The sequence below is a fragment of the Pangasianodon hypophthalmus genome, chromosome 19 (genome assembly GCF_027358585.1).
Source record: "Pangasianodon hypophthalmus isolate fPanHyp1 chromosome 19, fPanHyp1.pri, whole genome shotgun sequence".
In the NCBI taxonomy this organism is placed as follows: Eukaryota; Metazoa; Chordata; class Actinopteri; order Siluriformes; family Pangasiidae; genus Pangasianodon; species Pangasianodon hypophthalmus.
The window spans coordinates 7,001,250-7,021,189 of record NC_069728.1 but is presented as its reverse complement, the minus strand read 5'-3'; the positions used below and the strand labels follow the sequence as shown (position 1 = coordinate 7,021,189).

The 19,940-nt window shown below is 37.5% G+C and overlaps 1 protein-coding gene across 1 annotated transcript; it reads right to left on the bottom strand.

The window, feature by feature from the left end:
* Positions 1–1,750: 1,750 nt before the first annotated feature.
* Positions 1,751–11,914, bottom strand: aqp4 (aquaporin 4). The gene is made up of 5 exons (XM_026944583.3): positions 11,749–11,914; positions 8,884–9,310; positions 7,247–7,411; positions 5,819–5,899; positions 1,751–5,110 (listed from the first exon to the last, which is right to left on the bottom strand). The coding sequence occupies exons 1-5, from the start codon at positions 11,793–11,795 to the stop codon at positions 4,838–4,840; spliced, it is 993 nt and encodes a 330-aa protein (XP_026800384.2). The 5' UTR covers positions 11,796–11,914; the 3' UTR covers positions 1,751–4,837.
* Positions 11,915–19,940: the final 8,026 nt, after the last annotated feature.

Sequence of the window (19,940 nt, the reverse complement as noted above, 5' to 3'; positions counted from 1 at the left end):
AGTGACGCTTGTCTGCTCAGATGGTCAGCATACTGGAAAAACAGAGGTGCAAGTAGGAGTAAGTAATACATTTCACTTGCACTCCACTTTCCCTATCCTTTATGTAAACGCTGATGCAACAGTGGCACATAACTTAGTGATGTCTGCCCTCTACTGGAGTGAACCAGTGAAAAACAGCACCATATTGCTGTCACATAGTGGTTCATGAACTTCTATATTCCTAATTCAGGCCGTATATGATCAAGTTACGACTGACTGGAGAGCAAAAGTTTACTTAGTCAACATTTAATTAACCAACAAATGTATTATTTTGTGAGGTACCCTGTAATTATAATCAGCAGCCTATGAAGAGATAAAATAAAGAAGATATCGTCTGTAAAAAGTAGATGAAACAAAGAGCTTAATAATTATAAGCATGGCATTATACTAATAAATGGTACAGTGGCCATTCTAATAATAATAAAAAGCAATAAAAAAAGAATTGTAATATGTCCCTTTAGGGAAAAAAATGATGAAATAAAAGAAGAAAAATTTACAAGAACTTTAATTTAGAAAATCTTCTAAGTTTCACAGATGTGGCTTTTTTTTTTCACATGTAACAAAAATGGTCAAATAGTGTATGTTTAGAAATTAATAGTTAATAAAAAAGAAATAAAAACTGGGTCTGGAGACTTAGAGTCATACCAAAATGTATTGTCTCCAGCTGTATATATATGTAGTTGTGAATACCAATTTAGTAACTGATAAATCATAAATCAGTTACTAGTCATCAATCATTAGCACACCAAATGACCATAGTTTATATATAACTATATACAACATGTCCATCACACATATATAAACATTAGAATCTGTACCAAAGAGAGAAAGAGAAATCACAGACTGAGGAAGAGTAGGAAAGTGCAAGAGAGAGAAAGTAAGGCACTGGGAGTGTTTCTTATTTTGTGCACTGAGGAAGTAAAATTTGGTGTAGGTGTAAATTCACCACCATTAGTATCACTGTAACCATGACCTCATAGCCAAACCATACTGAATACACTCAGAAAAAAATAAAACTTTCACATGTAGTTAAACATCAAAAGCATTTAGTCAAGGCCGCTTCAGTGGGAGCACATCAGTGGATGGTTACATATTCATGTTCATATTCATGCAGTTAGCAGCCAATCAGGCAGCATGTAATGCATAAAATCATGCACATACGGGTCAAGAGCTTCTGTTAATGTTCACATCAAACAGCAGCACAGGGAAAAAAAAATGTGATCTTAGTGACTCCGACTGTGGAATGGTTGTTGGTGTCAGACCAGCCAGTTTGAGTATTTCAGAAAACCAACCAACCAAAAAAAAAAAAAAAAAAAAACACATCGAGTGAGCAGCAGTTCTACAGGTTGAAACACCTTATTGATGAGCGAGGACAGAGGAGAATGGTCAGACTGGTTTCAGCTGACAGGAAGGCTACAGTAACTCAAATAACAACTTTTTATAATCATGTTGCACAGAAAAGCATCTCAGAACACAACATGAAGAACCTTAAGGCAGATGGGCTACACAATAATGCAGAATACCACACTGGATTTCAGTCCTATCAGCCAAGAACAGGAATCTGACGCTTCAGTGGGCACGTGTTCACCAAAACTGGTCTTTTTCAACTCTTTAAGAGTCCAGATTCGTGAGCCTCTGCCCACTGTAGCCTCTAGACTCCTGTTCTTGGCTGACAGGAACCCAATATGTTATTTTTGTTTTTCATGCTATTGTGTGTAACCATTTTCTCTTGACTTGTATCTGCATGATTTTATGCATTGCGAACCTGCCAGTATACAGGTGTTCCTATTAAAGGGGCCTGTGTGTAAAAGTACTGTACAGAGAGAATATTATTTCAATGGCTATGGTCTGAGTTCTGATATTGGCAAAGTGTGTGTGTATGTATGTGTGTGTGCATGTAAGGTTTGTGTGTTTTTGTTGGAGGGTCTGTCTCAACCATTAATGTTGTCAGTTATATGCTGACTCTATATCTCAGTTGGAGGACAACAGTGAGGCCTTCTAGACACATAAAAATCAATAGGTCTGGCATTTGACCTTGGATCGAACATCTATAAAGTCAGCAAACAGAAAACAGTGCTCTGGTTTCATATCTCACCCTCAGTTGTTTCCAGAAAACAAGCCATCTCATGGAAGCACTTGTTGGGATATCAGTTATAAATTTAGTTTATATCTAGACCATGAGCAAGCCTATTGACATACTACAGCAATGTACACACTTTCCAGATAGGCCAAATTTTATTTAGGCACATGCATGCTGGCCCAAATGTAAGCAGCAGTATTTTCACAGCATGTGAATCTGAACCAATATAGCTCAAATATGTAATGTGGTGTTTCAAGTTTTGGGCTGTAAAAGTGGCTCATCTGTAATCTCTACTCCATATCATGCCAGAGACGTGGTCTCATCAAGGCTGAGTTAATCACCATTATTCCACCAGATGAAGTGTGGAATGTAGGCCTGTGTTGTGCCACTTCTCATACAGCATGTTCTCAGGGTTATTATTCTGGGCCTACCTGATCATATATATCAGTCTTTATCCTAGAGTGGTTCAACATTTATTCTCACACAGATTGGCTGTAGTTTTTACACTGTGTTTAACACTGATGCCATTGTTTGGACTTTATATCTTGCATTTGTAAGTTCTAACTTAGCCTAGTATTATATTATATATGATGCCTCTGGGTGACATTATTCAAAAACATGAGATAAGCTACCATTTCTATGCTGACAACAATCAATTATATATCTCGGTGGAGCCTAATGACACAGATGAACACAAGCTTTTTGAAATTTAATGAGGATAAAACGCAGGTTCTTATTGTTGGTCCAAATTATGCAGGGGAAAGAACTGTAAGAGGACTAGGTGCTCTGGCTCCTCAAAAGACAGAGGTTAAGAACCTTGGTGTAATTTTAGATTCTGAACTGAGTTTTAAGTCGCACAAATTACGTTACTAAGACCTGTTTTTATCATCTTATCAATATAGCAAGAATTCGACCCTTTGTTTCACTGGATGATGCTAAGAAACTGATTCATACTTTTATTTTTTCTTTCCTTGATTACTGTAACGCACTTTACACAGGCTTGCCTAAGAATTGTTTGGATAAACTACAACTGGTGCACAATGCTGCAGCTCGATTGCTTACAAGATCCAGGAGAAGAGATCACATTATACCTGTTTTAGCTAATTTGCATTGGTTACCTGTTAAGTACAGGATTGATTTTATGGTTAAGGTTTTACTGATTTTTAAATTACTGTATGATTTAGCACCTTCATATCTGTCTGACTGTTTATCAAAATATGTTTCAATTTGTAGTTTGAGGTCTTCCAATGCGAGTTTCTGATGTAAACCTTGAGAGAACAGGAGAAGCAGCTGTTAGCCATTATGTCCCAAAAATCTAGAATCTTTTAACTATTGAAATTGCCAAATACTAACATTTTTAAAAAGCATTTGAAGACATATCTTTTTAAATTAGCTTTTGATTAATATATTTTGTCTTTTAGTTATTATTTCCAATTTTGTTTTTTATTATATATATTATTATTATCATTATTATTGTTTCCTAATTTTATACTTTTTACACTTGTTGATTTTTATTGTTCTTGATTTGTTAATTTTTTTCTTCTATTTATGTTTTCTTTGTTTTGACATGTGAAGCATTTAAAGCTGCATTTTATGTATGAAAGGTGCTATACAAATAAAATGTATTATTATTATTATTATTATTATTATTAGTAGTAGTAGTAGTAGTATACCAATGCAGGAGAAGAGAAATGAAAGCAAGCTCTGCAAGCAAGTGTGTACTGACATTTTTAACCTAAATTAAACTTAATGCTACTGTAGCTAGATACACTATATGGCCAAAAGTTTGTATACACCTAACCATCACACCCAAATGTAGTTCTTCCCCAAACTGTTGCCACAAAGTTGGAAGCACATGAGGATTTGTCTTTGTAAGCTGTAGCATTACAATTTCCCTTCAGTGGAACTAAGGAGCTAAAACCTGTTCCAGCATGACAATGCCCCTGTACACAAAGTGAGCTCCATGAAGACATGGTTTGTCAAGGTTGGACTGGAAGAACTCGAATGGCCTGTACGGATCCCTGAACACCTTTGGGATGAACTGGAAAACTGACTGCACCCCAAATGTCCTCACCCAACATCAGTGCCTGACTTCACTAATGCTTTTGTGGCTGAATGAGCAAAAATCCCCACAGCCACGCTCCAAAATCTAGGGGAAGGCCTTCCCAGAAGAATGGAGGTTATTATAACAGCAAAGGGGGATTAAATCTGGAATGGGATGTTCAGCAAGCACATATGGGTGTGATGGTCAGGAGTCCATAAACCTTTGGCCATATAGTGTATTTTTTCTGCCCAAAAAAAAAAAAAAAAGGCAGAGCACAGCACTGTATAATAGTTCACTACTGTATGTACTGATGCTATTGGGAAGAATTCTCTTTAAACATACTATTTAGTACAGTTCTATGTGATTTGGAACATAGACTTGTGCTACTGGCTCATTCAGTTTTTGCTTTTTTTTTCATAACAAATACACAGTACTACTACGTCCTGGTGTGGATGATTATATGCTTTTGTGCAGAAACAGAACATGAGCTGTACACTATAGTATGTTTGAGTGTGACGTTTTATAGAACAATCAATCATCATCAGATTGGTGTGTCAGGGACCTTACACACACACACACACACACACACACCTCTATAACAGTTCGGTCTCTTTGAGCTGGCTGGTGGTGTAGTGTATAGAGCTCAGGTCTTCTTCCTCAGTGCATCTTAATTGTCATACAGAGGACAGCACCTCGCCAGCTGTCTCTCTCTCCTTCCTCTCAGCACGCTCCACATCCAGCACTGTGAATGCTGGCTGCTTGATCATCAGCTGAGCTTGGTCACTGGAGAAAGTGCCTGGCTCTATGCCTTGGAACTGAGCAGTGGGAAAGGAGGTCCTAGAGATGACGCTGCCATAGCGTCTCTTTAGATCAGGGTCAGGGCAGAACAGGTACTCGTATAGAGCTGCTGCCAGGACACCTCCCATTAATGGACCCAACCAGTACACCTGTGAGAGGGACAGTGCGAGAGAGAGAGATACTTTCTTACTTATAGCTTCATTTTCAAGAACTCAATGATGTTTGCGCTGTTTGACTCTAGGAGTCCATAACATCACTCCTTGCCATTGGCTTACATTGAGATATACAATGCTCTAATATCTCAAAACTTAACAAGCAATAATTTTGGAGTCAACTTGCAGGTATCTGTCTATGATAAATCTCAGTGAACCTGATAAACAAGTGGCCTCTGATCCCTGTAGTGCAATATAATTTTCACACATTTTGTCATGAAAGACCACAACCTATGTTGGTATATGTGTGTACAGACAGAGATCTTGGTTGCTTTGTATATCTTTGCCTTCACATTCTTTTTTGAGGAAGTCATTATCACTGACCTTCACTGTCAACCAGATAGCCTCAAAATAGAAGCTTTACTCCTCTCCTAAGTGTAACACTCTCAGACAGAAGCACAGCACCCCACACACACACATATGGCTCAGATCCTTATGTAACAGTGGGTGTTCTCAAAATGTCTGCATGATAAATCTACCTCAGTTCAACCTTTACTATAATCGTATAGGAAAACCTCCTGGCACACACAGGCGTGCACTGTTCAAGTTTGCATGCATGTTTAACACTGGTAAGCATTGCTTTTATCACCTTCTAATGCTTTTATCATCTCCTAATATCACCTAATATGCAAATATTTGACACACCCAGTGGTTTTCCCATTGTCCCATGATGACTGCAGGACCAAATGAGCGAGCAGGATTCATACTAGCACCAGTGTAGGGGATCTGTTGGAACATGCACACACACACACACACACACACACATACACATGGCAGAGTTAGGAGAAAAGAACAGAAGATAACACAAGCTCCTTAACTCAGACACTTAAAATCTTTACTTAAAGGTGGATTGTCTGTACACTGACAGTGTATGTGCTTTTAATAAAATTCTCTGCTACTTTAAATTACAGCCTGTTTTTTTTGCTCTAGTCTGACTTTGCCCACTAGTCATTAATATTCATTGGAATATTTTGCATATGATTCTATAAGAAGACCAATAAGCTTCACTGCCATCTGTTAGTTGTTGCATTTATGTTGCTTCTCATCCACAGAAAATGAGGAAGAAGAATATGAGTAGGTGCAAAATATTAAACCGTAATGGTTGCAAGAAGTTTACACAATAGCAAGTTCAACTGTAGGGGAAATAATACAAAATAATAATACAAATAATACTTTTTTGAAATCTGTGTTTTGTATGTTGTATCTATGCACAACCAAATATAGGGACATGGGAGAGCAGTTGAAGGATGGTTAAGGAGTTTTGTATTTGATGGGATTTGCCAGATTACAGTGATGTGTGGCATGTTTTATTGATCATTGCAATTTAATTGTGGGTTCCCTTGCAAGCATTAATTCACATTAAAGCTGCATTAAAATTCATTGAATCACACTTGCTTGTAGTGTTGATTGCAGCCATGGGCCCATCACAGTGAGTATGCAACTGTATCTGTTGTAAATAGGTTTGTGATTTTGAAAAGTGGATGCCAATATGGAGTATTCATATTACAGCTGAACTAAAGAAACTCCTCCAGGTACAGAATCCACATAGTTGATTTAGCAATGTGGGTGCAACTCCTTAGAGTTTAATAAGCAGCAAATACAGGGAAAAATCAATTTCTACAATATAGTCTGTTTAATCCTGCAATGCCTGAACGTAAAGAGCAAAATGAGGACATCCTTCATCCTTAGCAACACCCTTAGGTGCGGCAAACACACATCATATACCCCTGGGATAAACCTGATATCAACACTTTGCAGCACAGCTAGGTTACAATTCTCCATGGAAGAAGGCTGCTTTGAGACCTGAAAAACACCTGCCACACGTATCCACTGAAAATGCCCAATAGGCTGATGAGCAAAGCAACTATGCATGCTTTACTCTGAGCATTTACTCGCACAAAAGTTTGTGACACTGTGTGCAACAACGTGATTAGCCACATGCATCTAATTCTCTTCTGTGATTCTATACAGTGCTAAGTACTGTTGCTTATTGCATAATTCATTACACAATTCACCGTAATTCTTTCTGGATCTATTGCTCTGTTAATTATATTAGCTGAGTTAGAAACTTACAGCAAACAGGTGGCCGATGCACACTGACAGGCCGATAGCCAGTGCTGCTGAGCCCTTCAGGTCAGTGCGCTTTGGGTCGCAGGTGGCAAAGATGGTGAAGACAAGCTGAAAGGTGATGAAGAGTTCAACCACCAGGGCATGACCAGCAGAGATATGAGCGGTGACCTAAAGGGGGGTAGGACAGCAATTAGGATGTAAGAAGGAGCTGAGAAAGATATTTAATGAAGAACACATTCCATCTTGAGCTCTACTGTATATAAAATATTCCTCTTTGTGTTTACAGACTAGACACAGCTGTGCATGGGACATTACTGTTTCTGTCTGTAATGTTTTGTTGAATTCATGCCTTCAGGTGTAATGTGGGTAATGTTACAATGGGATCATAAGTAGAATTTGCCGAATACGAAAGTGTATATCAGTTGTGTGTGAGATTTTCACTGTATTGTTAATTAGACAATTCAAATTAGCAAATTAAGAGTATGATAAAGTAGTCTATATGATGCACACATTATGAGTATCTCGTTGCCACATTAAATTGTGCACTCAATAAATTGTCAGTGCACAAAAAATGTTTTCGTGGCCTGTCCAGTGACAGATACATTTTATAACATTACAGCTGTACTTTAGTTCACTGTGCAAGAAAACAGGATGTCCTGAAAGTGCTATTTCATCAGCTACTGAATAATGAGGATAGAAGCCATATTGTTAAATTCAGTAATTTCCAATGATATGAGATAATTACAACTAGGAGGACTATTTTTGCATCAATATACTGGTAATATTCTAGACTCTTATTAGATGCTTGCCATCTTCCTATTTATACACTATATAGCCAAAAGTAGCCTACTGTATTTGGACACCTGAATATGACACAAATATATGCTTGTTGAACATCCTATTCCAAAGGCATGGCATTAATATGGAGTTGGACCCTCTTTGCTGCTATAATGGTCACCACTCTTCTGGGAAGGATTTCCACTAGATTTAGGAGCGTGGCTGTGGGGATTTGTGCTCATTCAGCTACAAGAGCATTAGTGAGGACAGGCACTGATGTTGGGTGAGGAGGCCTGGGGTGCAGTTGGCATTCCAGTTCACTGTATCTGTAGTGTATGTGTGAGTTCCATTTCCCTGGACTAGGAATGGAACAGAAAAGCAGATCACTCACTCACTCACTCACTTATAATAGATGTCTAAGGGCAATTTTAGAAGTCTATCAGTAACCATTGGAAATAAGAGGCTAACATGAAACATAAAACTACTACCTTTACTCTCTAACTATAAAGGTCTTATTTATAGAGGCATTTCAATGTTTATAATGAGATATGTTGATTTCATTGTGAAGAAATTAGTTTTCTGAAGCCACAAAGGAACCCAAATTTACTGAATACCATTGGCTAAAAAATTAATCCAAATATTTTACAAAAAAAAACATGCTTCACATAAACATTTATAGACTGCCACAATAAATGTCCTTAGACCTTCATTCCATGTTTAGTAATTTTTATCATTAAATACAACACATTCTTCATAAGAAGATGACATACAAACCGAAGGATAAAATGGAGAGAGGTGGGAATGTAAAAGCTGCTAATTCAGCATCATGCTTCTCCTATATACAATCATGTTATCTAACTGACCGAGGTGACCCCCAGGTTCCCTCTCACAGCAGGAGGAGTCACACCATACAGGATAGCTGCTCCCACTATTGCCCCGAGACACTGTGCTCCCAAATACAAAATGCACTTTGCCAGGCTCAGCTTACGGGTGGCCACCAGGGCCACTGTGACTGCTGGGTTGATGTGAGCACCGCTGATTTGGCTGAAGCACTGGACGAGTGTGGCTATGGACAAGCCGAAACAGAGAGAGATGAGAACAAGGTCAGGAGGAGGAGTGCTGTCCTTTGTGGTTGCTGCCCAGTTGATAGTGGACCCCAGACTGAGCAGCACAAAGATCAACATGGCCAAAAACTCTCCAGACACTGCTCGCCAAAACCGCTTTGTCCACACACCCTTACAGGCAACCATAACTCGCTCACACGTGCAGGGGCACGAGGGCAGACACCTCCTGAGAGGAGAGAGACAGGGAGAGAAGGATAAAAAAAGATTATTTAAATAAATGAGCAGTAGACATTGGACATAAAGCACAATTAACCAATGGTTTTGTGTTGTGTCTGTTTAAAACATTTAACTCTGTTTGAATTTATTACATAAATGGTTTTTACACACATTTTGTTTAAAGAATACATGTATAGTTTGCTTATGCATGTGTACAAACATATCTACTATTGACTAGAAATATATATATATATTTTTTTTAATATTGTGTGCACACAGATAATTGTGCACACAATATAGCCTATGTAATGTGGATTTAAGTCAAGGCTATGAACTCATAATGTGTCCATGTGATGTAGGCTATTCTTATCATGCTTTTAAAGTGCTATCTTGAGTTGCTGAATTAATTAATAAAATAATGCCAATTATGCATAACTGAGACATGCCTCTGTTTCTGAACAAACTTTGCCCCACTCAACTGACTGAGTAGTGCATAAAAGGTGCAACTATTCTTCAATTTCACCATGCATACATGTGCACATACAGCTGCTAAACGAGCAACATTGTTCATGTAGTTGTATGTGTATCTGAAGGATTAAAGGCTATAATCACTATGGTGCAGAAGAGGGCCGAGACATCCGTGGGCGGCACAGGAATATCTTATTTGACTACTTGACCACCTGATGCCACCACATGCTACAGCACCCCCACTGTATATGTTGGTATTGCCCCAAGTGGACATGTAGCATTAATTTCTGAGGATGTGCACAAACAAGCAATGCTCCAAGCAATGCAGGATATGTGCGGCAGCCCCTTTGCGTAGCCATAGTTGCGTAGACATAGTAACAGAGGCTTACTCTAAGTCCATGGCTAGGTCTGAGGTCTGAATACCGATGTGCGCAATTTTTACATTCGGTTTACTAACTTATGGAGGTATTTTTGCTCAGCTATTATTTATTTGTGGCTCTTGCTTTATTTTTTGTGGATTTTACATTAATTGTTTGCAAAATACACAACAAAAATAATCCCAACAAAAATGATCAACTCTTGGTCCTAGATGCCTGAGAAATTTAAACTAATTTACTTAGTCCTTCAGCAACATATGAGGGTCTGAAGCTGTTAAATTAAGAGTTTAAGATAGTGATAGAGTATACACAGTAATTAGAGCATTAGAATAGGGGTGGGTGATATGACAAAAATATCAAATCACTATTTTCAAAGGCATTTCTATGATATCATGAGATATAGGTTTGCTAAAAAAAAAACCTGCCAGCAATACAGTAGTGCTGCATAAAAAAATTATTACTGTTAACATTTATTATTAATAAATTAGTTTATAATATTTGTATTTTTCTTAGATTTCTAACATTTATTTATTAATAAAAAATAAATAAAAATATTTAACACTGAATCGGAGAAAAAAGTAAATCTGTAAACATTTTGTTAACATTTCACAATTTTAAAGATTAAGGTGCTTCCAGTCAGTTTGTAATTATTAACAAAAATGATAGAAATATATTACAATATCCATGTATCCAATATCCACGTCACATAACTTACACAGCAGAAATATTATATCACCCAGTCCTATGTTAGAGCCTGTAAGTCACTATTATTGATTCCTTCTGCCTACTATTGGTTCTTGCATCTTCATTTAAGAACAACATTCCCATGGCAAGGTGACATGTTCTCTCTTTGCTGGTCAAGAAACCTCAACAAATCACGTGGCAAATAACAAGTAACTCTATATTCTTAATTGGTCTCCCATAAACATATGCAGTAGATGTGTATTAATACATCATCTGCCTCCTTAAAGTGATTCTCCAGTAATCTGTGATCCACAAAAAATAAATAAATAAATAAAAATCTAGTGCTCATGCTTGCTCTCTTTCCACAGAAATTCCAAAGTTATCAGTTTAAGAGTCCTTAAACCTTTGTGACCATGATCCCCTTCTAATGTGAAAAGGAAAAATGGAAAAATACCCTGACCCTGTAATGATCACTGCACAGAATTATTTTATTAATATAATGTGTTCAGATAAAAGTTATATTAGGCAAATATATCACATCCAAAAGCAGGTACACTGTGGGTTTTTTATGTGCTATTTATCAGCATTTTTCCTAGTTTTCTTAAAATTACAGTTCAAACTGTTGCTTCTTATACATTATAAATGTTTTTTAAATGTTTAAAGTTACCAGTCAGTTAGTCTTATAAGTGTAATGACTGTAACCTTTTAGTTATTGCATTAAAAAGACAATTCATATCATATGAGATTGTATTATTGTATTTTTTTCCCAAAAGATTTGCCAGTCACTGTAACAGTTGACATGTTACTGAGGAACAATACGTTTTCTGAGGAGTTATAAAGAACATTTGCATCCTGTACTGGATACCAACAACACAAAAACAACCTACTTGTTGATGGCAAGTGCAAACACCAGACTTACCGAAAACGACCGCAGATTTTGTTTCGGTCAGAAAACTCCTCTTTCATCCCTTGGTGAGCAGCATTGTCTTCATGAGAACATGAAAAAAATACAACTCCTCAAGTCAAATCAGTCTGGTGATCATTCAGTTTAGTGATCATTTGTCTGAGTGCAACTGATGTGACCAGCGATGCGCTCTCTCACAGTGGCGCGCGCTTCCCCTGTGCACACGCTTGTGTGTGTGTGTGTGTGTGTGTGTGTGTGTTGCTCAGCATGAATGTGGGAACCGAAAAAATCTTTTACCCTAAACCAAAGACTCTCTGCTTGGTTGCCACTGAACCCACTTTCCAGAATCTTCAGGTTTATTACTGCACTTACAGACCTGGTATTATGAACACAACAGTGGAGATAAAAGGGTATATTTGATTATTGTCGTTCTTAATGATTGTGCCAAAGCCTCTCTGTAACTTTCCAGTGAAATACACCTCCAGGGGACTAGCAGCCCTCAGAGAGAGAGAGGGAGAGAGAGAGAGAGAGAGAGAGAGAGAGAGGCTGATGTTACGTTAATTATGTTGTCTCTATGCATTTTGTCATCGTAAAGACCCTGACTAATTTCTACTACCATTGGGTAATGTGGTATTCATGAAAATCAGGTAAATTTGGAAAAACTTTTGTATCCTACTCATGCTCCTGAGTGTGTGTAAATTTATGCATAAGAAGACTAACTAATGTAAACCTCGACTTGACTGACTACAAATTATATAATTTGCATGGATTACAACACTTATATACTCTAATATAACATTTAGTTTTTTCATTATAACATAGTGTAATTTACCATTCATACTGTTATCTACTCAATAGACACTGCGCATAGCCTTGTTATTTATTTATTTATTACTGTATATATATGTTTACATATTCAACCTGCACTTTGTTAGTTTGCACAATGCTACTATTTGCACTTCTGTTAGATGCTAAACTGCACTATGTTGCTGAGTAGCTGTACTGTGCAATGACTATAAAGTTTCTATCTATCTATCTATCTATCTATCTATCTATCTATCTATCTGTGGGAATGTGACCGTAGAAAAGGCAGGAGACACTGCTTGCATTACGACAGGAGATTTATTGTCTCAAAATCATAGCATAAACACTCAATAAACCACCAGCTATGACCCTCCTCACAGAGGTGTTTCAGCCAAAAACAAAAACCAACCTCAATCAGGCAAGAGGATCCCTTTATAGCGAATGGTTTAAACCAATATAAACACAAAGGGGAAACAAAAATTATATACATAAGCATTTTAGTGTTAAATGTCCATTCATGTGTTTAAATCATTTTAACATCAATATTACTCAAAAACAAACACAAAATTTATATTAACTAACACATTTTCATAAACCATATTCAAAGTAAATATAATGAACCATTAATGAATGATGAAATGAAACAAAATGAAAAACACATGTATACAAATAATATAACAAACAAAACTGATTTGAGACAGCTTATGACATTATCACACTATCTATCTATCTATCTATCTATCTATCTAGCAGATGCCTGATCACTTATTATTATTAACATTATATATTATTAATTTTTTTTTTAATTATTTCAGCCTTTACCCTGATTGTTTGTTTCATGCTCCCACCTGTCTGTGATGGAATTTTGTGGGTGTCACTACATGCAAATGAGCTGAGTCGGGAATGTGCTTTGCACATTACAGGTCATCAAAATATGCAACTAATCTGAAACCTTTGTAAATCCAGAGGAACATTTTAGTTTGGTTTGGCTTATGCAAACATTTACACACAGCTTTACTAAAAGATAAATGATAAATGAGGCCCAATATTTCTATGTAATAGTCATACCAACTCTGTGATATTGGCATTACTCTTTTCCCAGTTTGGCCCGTCGGGGTCTACATGGACACCAGATAAGACAGAGAGATTCCTCATATTCCTCAAATTCCTCAAATACATAGCACAACCCGATCGAGAATATTTATGAAGTAGTAAGGGTAGGAAAGGAGGCTCTGTCTGTCCAGACAACAGAGGAGGATTTAATGAGTGTGAGGAAATGATAGAGGATCACTGACCATGAATAACTGAAGCATCACATTTAGGAAATTAGAACTCTCTCTTGAAACAAGCTGTGAACCATCCTGACATTCACCTCAGATTTTACTAGGTAACTAGCAGATTCCTAAAGGTTTTATATGAAAGATACAGGTAGTCAATAGTAGAACTGGAAGTTGAAGTGGTAGTAGAATTGGCAACACTTGCCATTCAAATGTACACAAATGCTCAGGCAGACAAGTGAAAAAGGAAATAACAGACAGACACAAGCATATAAACTCGAAAAACTATAAAATTCTTCATTTTCCCCCACACATGCATAAGGTGAAAGTTCCTGTCTGGCAAGACGAGGGTTTCTGACATTTATGCGTTTATGTGTGAACCAGGATGCATTTAAAATCTTTTCTATAACTCCAGCTGTCTACGTATTTACATGCCAGCTCCATCCATCCAGTGCTTGCTGGATAAATCTTGTACTTGTTCCATTAATCACAGACACTCCAAAACTTTAACTAAGCAGCATGCATTTGTGGCCTGATGCTATTATGTTCTCATTATCAGGAAGCTTGCAAACAAGTCTTGCTTTGTGTTTGCAGGCAAATCTGAATCTTCACACAGGCTTAGGCAATCTGAATATTTGTTCTAATGAATTTCTTCCCCCACAGTGTTCTCACAGTTCTCCTTCTCTTTGCAAAAGAGACAGAAATTATCCTCTAACATCTCTGTTTTATCACAACATGAAAGACTTGAACACCCTTTCAACTCATTATCCATTGTCCTGGAAACAGCATTATGCAACCATTATATAAAAAGTCTTGTCCTCTTGGGTAACATGGCTGAATGTCTTCAGTGTGCTGATATGTGGGTCAAAGAGAAAAAGAGTTTCCAAAACAGAACAAAGTAATGAACCCAATGATATGCCACAGAGATTAAATTATGAGAACTATTATTCTCAATGACAATTTTCAAGCTCTGGTTACTGTCTTTGGTCTTTGTGGTGTTTCACATGTTCTTTCTCTAAATTGATTCTTGGTGTGAATGTGTATCTGCGTGTGATGCCCTGAAATGCACTGACTTCCCATCCAGGATGTATTCCTACCTTGTGGCCAATGTTCCTGAGATAAGTTCAGCTCTAGATCCAGTCTGACTCGGATAAATCAATTATTGAAGATGAATGAATGAATAATATATTTCTATAAAATGAGCAGCCTTTAGATGAAAGAACAACAGGTTTTTGACCCACATTAAATGGATTAAAATTTTCACTACACTAATGATGATGTTATTTGGAAAGCATCATATTTCTTTAGCTTGACAGGTTCAGTAGCAGACAAAATGACACTCTAGAGAACAAAAATCGTTGCCTACAGTTATAATAAAAAGTCTATGCCTCAAATTGACTTTTTAAAATGCTGAATGAATGTTAGTCAGAAGAAGACATTTGCTGTGTGACAGCACCACCATCCCAGAGCACATGAAGCTTGCCAGCACAGCTTGGAGTAAAATACTAACTTCCCAATCTGTGTGACTCAGAAGTCTCCTGGCTCGGGAGGCATATGCCGTCTTTCCAAGTTAGTAAAAGTACAGTCATAAACTCTGGCCACTACATAATGGACTCAGGCCATGGATAGTGTATGGCACCTCTGGGAATTGAACTTGGCATCCAACACTGAGCTCAGACCTCATGTCTCAGCATTGCAAAAACACTGCGTCAATGACCTGGGGCAAAATGATATCTGCCTAGTCTGTTAGGAATCTGACAAGTATTCATGGATGCACACACACTGTGCTGGTCGAGAATGTTTCTATGTACATACAAGTCTCGGGTCTGCACCAGATTTCTACAAGAATAGCTCCAGTGCTTGGATAGAACAGTGTTTGTGCATGTTATATGGCCACACACACTACCGATCTCACTATGGAGTGGGTGTTCCAATGTAACGCCAGGCCAGGACATAAAATTTAATTCCTCATAGAATTTAAGCATAGACCTCTGACTCAACTTCCATGTTACTTCCTGACTTTAGTTAAGAAACTTAACTGGTTTAACAAGTATTTGTGAAGTCTTGCCGATCACTGGATTGAGTAAATTCTGAGCCTTTGTTTCCATTGCCTGTCCTGAATATGTCTGAACCTTTGCAGTATTTATTGGTTAATTCTTTGGATTATCCATTTGACCTTGTCAGGTTCTGCCCGGTTGTGGTTTAACCTTTTTCTTAATTCAGTGTTTTGAGATTAGACTGCAATTTTACTGTTTTTGGCCTGATCTCCAGTAAACTGCAATAAACCTCTTATGCACATGGAAGCTCACTCCTGATCTGAATCTTATATGTTACAACCGCATGCTGAGCACACTGCTAAAAATGGACATTTGAAATTTGCAGTTAACTTGCACCTAAATAAAATACTGAAATACTAAAATGTGGATATGTCTTGCTATCACTGTATACTCCTACATTCACAGACTGCATCGGCAGAGTGACATAGATGAAGAGCCATCGTCTGAAACTCAACTCAGACAAAACTGAACTGATATACCAGTGAAGAACTCCCTTCTGCTGGACATTTCGGTCACCCTTACAGTCCATCTGGATAAGAATGTCTAAAAATCCTGGTTTGATTATGGACGATGGCCTCACATCATATCAACCACCATATGCTGCAGATTTCTCTTCATGGCATAAAAAAATAAAGATTCTACACATATTTTTTCGATATTTGTCCATTGCGATCTCTTGCAAGTTTCTCTTTATATGACATATCTCCTCTACAGAGCATTCAGAATGCTGCTGCTCACCTGGCTCATAACCTCCGCTCATAAAGTTTTCTGCTGAGGTCATTCCACTGGCTTCATGTTGCACAAGAATCAACTTCAAAACATGTGTCTTTGTATTCCAGGCATCAAAGGGTGCTGCACCACATTATCTATGCACTCTGGTTCAGAACTACAGACCTGCATGCCAACTAAGGTCTTCAACCTCAGGGCACTTGGTGTGTCCTTTTCTGAGGTTTAAACATGCTCGTAATGCAAGATCTCTCTGCTTCAGCACCATGGCTCCTCAGAGGTCCAACACACTCCCATCTCCACTCAGGCTAGCCCCGTATCACTGTTCCTTCCACAAAAGTCTAAAGACCCACCTCTTCAGGTAGTATCTAGTATCTTTCTCTCTACTTACCTTACATTAATTTTTATTAGTGATTGTTTTTATATGTTCATTTATTATATTAAAACATTGTTAATATTTTTTATATCATTTATGCTATTATATTATTTGTGCACTTAGTTTTGAATTTGTCCCTTCATTACTTACTGTCTTTTGTTTATGCGCTTAGGTTTATGTGCTTACTTATCACCTAGACCACTCACGCACTTGTACAAACCATCATTAGTCTCCTGTCGTTCAGGTTATGATCCCTTGCAGATGCACTAAGAGCTTCGAATCGCTGCACCTGAATGCATCAACTGAAGCTTGAAGCCTGCGGAGATGCAGCTTCATTTGATACAGAATGTAATAATAGCAGAATATAAGCCACAGGAAGGTGAAACACATTTATAATACATTCATAAGGAATTAAGACAAACATAACTGGGTATACATTTTATTTCTTGTCAGTTAGTGGAATATATCCTGAAATGAACTAGTTTTTGAACGAGTCCCCAACAATCAGTCTGTAATCATTTTCATCAAGACATACAACCTAATCTTATAAGATAATTATAGCATTATAGTCGAGACAAGATGAAGACACAGTCTCCCTATTTATAATGATTGAGGAAGCGCCGTAGGGGGGCAGCATAACTAATGAATGAATTTGTTTGGCTTTATAAAATAATTATAAGGTTTACCTCTCATTGGCATTTCTCTGCTGCTTCTGAGATTTGAGAATAAGATTCATTTTGTTTCAGGTACCAGAATGAATGTGATTTTGCAAATGATTTTACTCTTGAAGTGTAAAAGACACTTCCTGTGAGCTTTCGCATAATGATATACAGGATCTTAATGGATGATGTTAAGAGTAATATGAGCATGAAAGTCAAATGAATATTTTCCAGCCATGATTTCCTGTTTGAGGTTAATTGTAGATACTCTCTCTCTCTCGCTCTCTCGCTCTCTCTCTCGCTCTCTCTCTCTCTCTCTGTCTCTGTCTCACATCTGGATTATCACAGGATATTAAGGAGAATGTACAAAAGTAGCTCGAAGGGATCAGTAGAAGGTTAGAGAGGGATTATTCATCTTTAGTCACCATGTCTGTGTGTCATCTACAAACAAATTTAAAACGTTGACACCCAGAAGTTTTGACATTACTGAAATAGACTGTGTGTTTATATCTTGATGGACATCAAATGTCCCCACGAGTATAGGAATATCTTACACTTTTGTCCTTGTGGGGATATTTGGCTGGTCCCCTCTAGGAAAATGACTTTTATCTTCTCCAAATCTACAGCTTTCATTAGAGGGTTCGATCAGATTATTAGAGTTAGATTTAGGTGTACCATAGCATTCATTAGCTACATAAATAATTATCAATGGAAGGTCATCAGTGCAATGGAAGGATAGTAAGACAAACGTGTGTGTGGGTTTATAGGGGATTAAACAATGTACAATGGCTCCCGAGAAGCACAAAAAAAGCGTTCATCAGGAGACAGCAAGTTCAAATCCTGATGATGCCATAGCCATCCATCACTGGGAGTCTGAAAGAGCAAAATTGGTCCTCTGAGTCAGTTATTTGGCATTTCTCTTTCCCTTAACTAACTGTTGGCATCTGTGAGCCCATGTACGGGGAAGAAGTCAGTTAGTGTGTTCAGGGAATTGGCAAAAGACCAAATTGGGAGAAAATTGGGTAAAAACAAAGCAAAAAAAAAAAGTACAAAACTGAACACTAAATAAATTGGCTTGGTTTTGCATACATTGTCATTATTTAACACAGAGAAAGTGGAAAAGTAGACAAGTTGAAAGTAGACAAGCAGAAATGTACAACTAAGTTAGTCTGATATCTTTTAATTTACTTTTAAATCAGTCATCTCTGAATTCTATGTGCAGTATGATTCATGCACTAATTGCCTGTTATTAGTAAACTAGTTCACTTGTGCTCCCCTTAACACAAATATCTTATGCTTAGTTTAGTTATATGAAGTGACCTGCAGGGGACAGTATTACACTTTGAAAGAGAGAGTGGGTGCAAGTGGGAGTGTATGTGTGTGTGTCGTGGGGGCATGTTTTATATCTTGGTGGGGACCAAATGTCCTCGCAAGTAATTTTTTTTCTTTTTTACAAAAAAGCTGCAGCTTTTCTTTAAGAAAACTAAACGAGCTAAAGCTTCCCTTTCGTTTAGGGTTAGATATAGATGCATGCGTAGCATTAATTAGCTGCATTAATAATAATGTCAATGGAAGGTCCTCATGTAGATAGTAAGATGTGTGTGTGTGTGTGTGTGTGTGTGAGAGAGAGAGAGAGAGAGAGAGAGGGAGAGAGAGAGAGAGAGAGAGAGAGAGGGAATTCTTCACACACAGCTAATGCTCTTCAGTAGACCTTTAGAACTAGGGAGACCTTTTTACTGGGAGAGGCTAAATCACTTTCTGAATAATCATGGATGGAGGCCCAAACATTGAATAATTAAAAAATGCCATAATAAATTATAAACCAAGTCTGGGCTGAGGATTGAGAGAGTGGGTTACAGCGTACAAATAAGAGCTGTGTTGTATGGGCAAGCTGAATAATACCTTTGAACCAACTTTGCTTAGCACTGTTAACAAAATTTCAGGAGAAGCATATTTAAATGTTTACTTTGTTATAGCCTACTACACAAGTATTTACTCACTCTGACCTTTCCTTCCAGCATCTGGTGTCCACTCCGTCTATACACACAAGCCTGGGCATTTAACCTCTCGTATCTCACTGAGCTTGGAGGCATTTTTCAGATTTTTACCCATAATTAATCATAACAATAATAATATGACACTGGGTGCAACCTGACTACCAAATAACGATCTTGCTTAATATTTAATAGAGGAATATACAGTGTGTAGTGAATACTTACTGAGGAACACTTGTACTTCACAACAGTTGTGTCACAATTCTCTTAGTATCACTTACGGATTAAAAACAAGAGAAACTTAAACAAACTTA